The following is a 2,196-nucleotide window of genomic DNA, read 5'->3' on the forward strand; positions in this document are numbered from 1 at the left end:
TTAGGCAATGAATCAAGATCCAAGATTCATTCTTTGAAGTTAGTCATTTTCTTATCAAATGCATCTAAGATATTCTCATAAATTATAAATGTATGATGATGATGATGAAATATTTGATGGTTAAAACTCAAAGCGGGACGGGACGGGACAAGACGAAATGAGATATAAATTATTCGTCCCACGTCTCGTCCCACTATTATGAAACGGGATGAGATCGGGACGGGACAGATGTTTTTAAACTTACGTCCCGTCCCGTCCCGTCTTTATGAATTTAGGGACGAGATCGGGATGGAATTGAGATTTCGGTTTTTTATGCCCACCACTAATTTGATATGAAAGATGCACATTTGTAATTCAAGATTTTGTTGATAGCATTAACAAAGCAAAGACTAGGTTGATCGATCATATCAACACCATGCCATCGATAAATTATGCCCTAGCTAGAAAGCTTTCAAAAGCAATTATGCAATATAATACAGAGCCAAACCGAGAAGGACACATCCGGTGCTTGCATTATTCTACTAAGAACTAATCAGGGAGAGAATGCATCTTTTGCTAAATTAATGTCATGAAAAATGAGCTAGATGCAGACACTTATTCACCAGTACTCTAGGATTCTTAAATACAGATAATTTTATAAATGATGCATGACGCGACAAATATTATTATTTTGATATTTTGTCTTATAAATTCCAATATTCTTCTCCGTCTGCAACAAAGTCCGTGAAAGCTGAAGATAGTTGATACCCGAAGTCTGAATCACTTTGATCTTCCCAGATGATCAAGTTCTCCACCATTTCCCGCGATATTACAGCATTCATTGGTGCTTCATCATTAGGCTCAGCTTCCGCTCTACTTGAACTATCGTAAGGCTGAGTCTGAAGTTGATTCGCTCCTTCTCGTTGAACCATTAGTACCTTATCAGTCTTGATCATACTGCTTATCTTTGTGAAGTCCGTCCCTAGAAACTCAGAAAGACTTATCTCCCTGGTGTAAAAATCCATCAAGATATCCGGCGAACTTTCTTCCGTTGTAGTTGACGTAGTAGATGAATGAGACAATAATGACCCTTCACTTGATTCCGATACAAACTTGGAGTCATCACTATGATGATGATCTTTTACTTTGGCCTCGTCGGAGGGTCTCATTTTCTTTACTGCAGCCTTGGACGTCTTTTCCGGCTGTGACTTCTTACGTAAGTGTGCGTTCCAGTAGTTCTTGATTTCATTGTCTGTTCGCCCTGGAATTCTCCCTGCTATTAGAGACCATCTGCACATGCATACCATCACAATCTACAATATCAGTGAATGAACCACACATTCAACCGCGCTAGTAGTCATATTATTAAGTACGCTGTATTTGATCCGGACAAGATCACAAGAAGAATACCTGTTTTCTAAAAGTTTGTGAAGCCTAATGATGAGGTCCTCTTCTTCTTGTGTAATGTTGCCTCGTTTTATAGTCGGTCTCAGATAATTTAACCACCGAAGCCTGCAACTCTTCCCACATCTCCTCAGCCCTGCAATACACAAACTTACAAGTTTAATAAGATCTCAACGTACTGACATGGGGGTTATAAGAAAGTTCTTAGTTTATATGACTATGAGACTATTAGTAGTACGTCCATTCGTCTCTTGATCTCACCTGTTTGTTTAAAAATGCTACTCCATTTTTGTTCTCCCTGAGCTTTGATATGATCCGCAAGCATCTTGTCTTCTTCAGCTGTCCAAGGCCCCTTGTTCACTTCTTCCTTAGAACAGCAGGGTCTTCTCCCCATCTCAACTAAGGATAACCGTACCGCTAATCGACCCTCCTATCTCTTTCTCACTATGATCACGCTGTGAATATGACTCTCCTTGAGCTACTAGCTATCTACAGTGTTAATTAGTTGATCATTTGAGTGGTGGTGGGAATGTCTGCGTCAGTGTACATTTGGTTCTTATATATAGCAAAGTCATAAGCCAGTCCATGGTACCCAAATTTAGTTATTCAAGATGACATATAATTAGATGTATTAAACTATAAATTGAAGATAGAGTAAAATTACAAAATATTTGGAATGTTTCTTTGAAAATATCGTAAAATATACCGCACACATTGATTATTTAATTACACAATTTCCATTCTCAAAATTTCTTTACACCGAAATATTTACAACGTTTTCAGCCCTAGTCTCCTCTTTATTATCGTCATCTT

The 2,196-nt window shown here is 38.2% G+C and overlaps 1 protein-coding gene across 1 annotated transcript; it reads right to left on the minus strand.

Annotated features, from left to right (window-relative positions):
- Window positions 1–447: 447 nt before the first annotated feature.
- Window positions 448–1,880, minus strand: LOC126782061 (transcription factor MYB8-like). The gene is made up of 3 exons (XM_050507221.1): window positions 1,645–1,880; window positions 1,390–1,519; window positions 448–1,269 (listed from the first exon to the last, which is right to left on the minus strand). Exons 1-3 carry the CDS (start codon window positions 1,775–1,777, stop codon window positions 684–686), a joined length of 849 nt encoding a protein of 282 aa, XP_050363178.1. The 5' UTR covers window positions 1,778–1,880; the 3' UTR covers window positions 448–683.
- Between the last annotated feature and the right edge of the window lie 316 nt (window positions 1,881–2,196).

Source organism: Argentina anserina, chromosome 2 (assembly GCF_933775445.1).
Source record: "Argentina anserina chromosome 2, drPotAnse1.1, whole genome shotgun sequence".
Taxonomy (NCBI): Eukaryota; Viridiplantae; Streptophyta; class Magnoliopsida; order Rosales; family Rosaceae; genus Argentina; species Argentina anserina.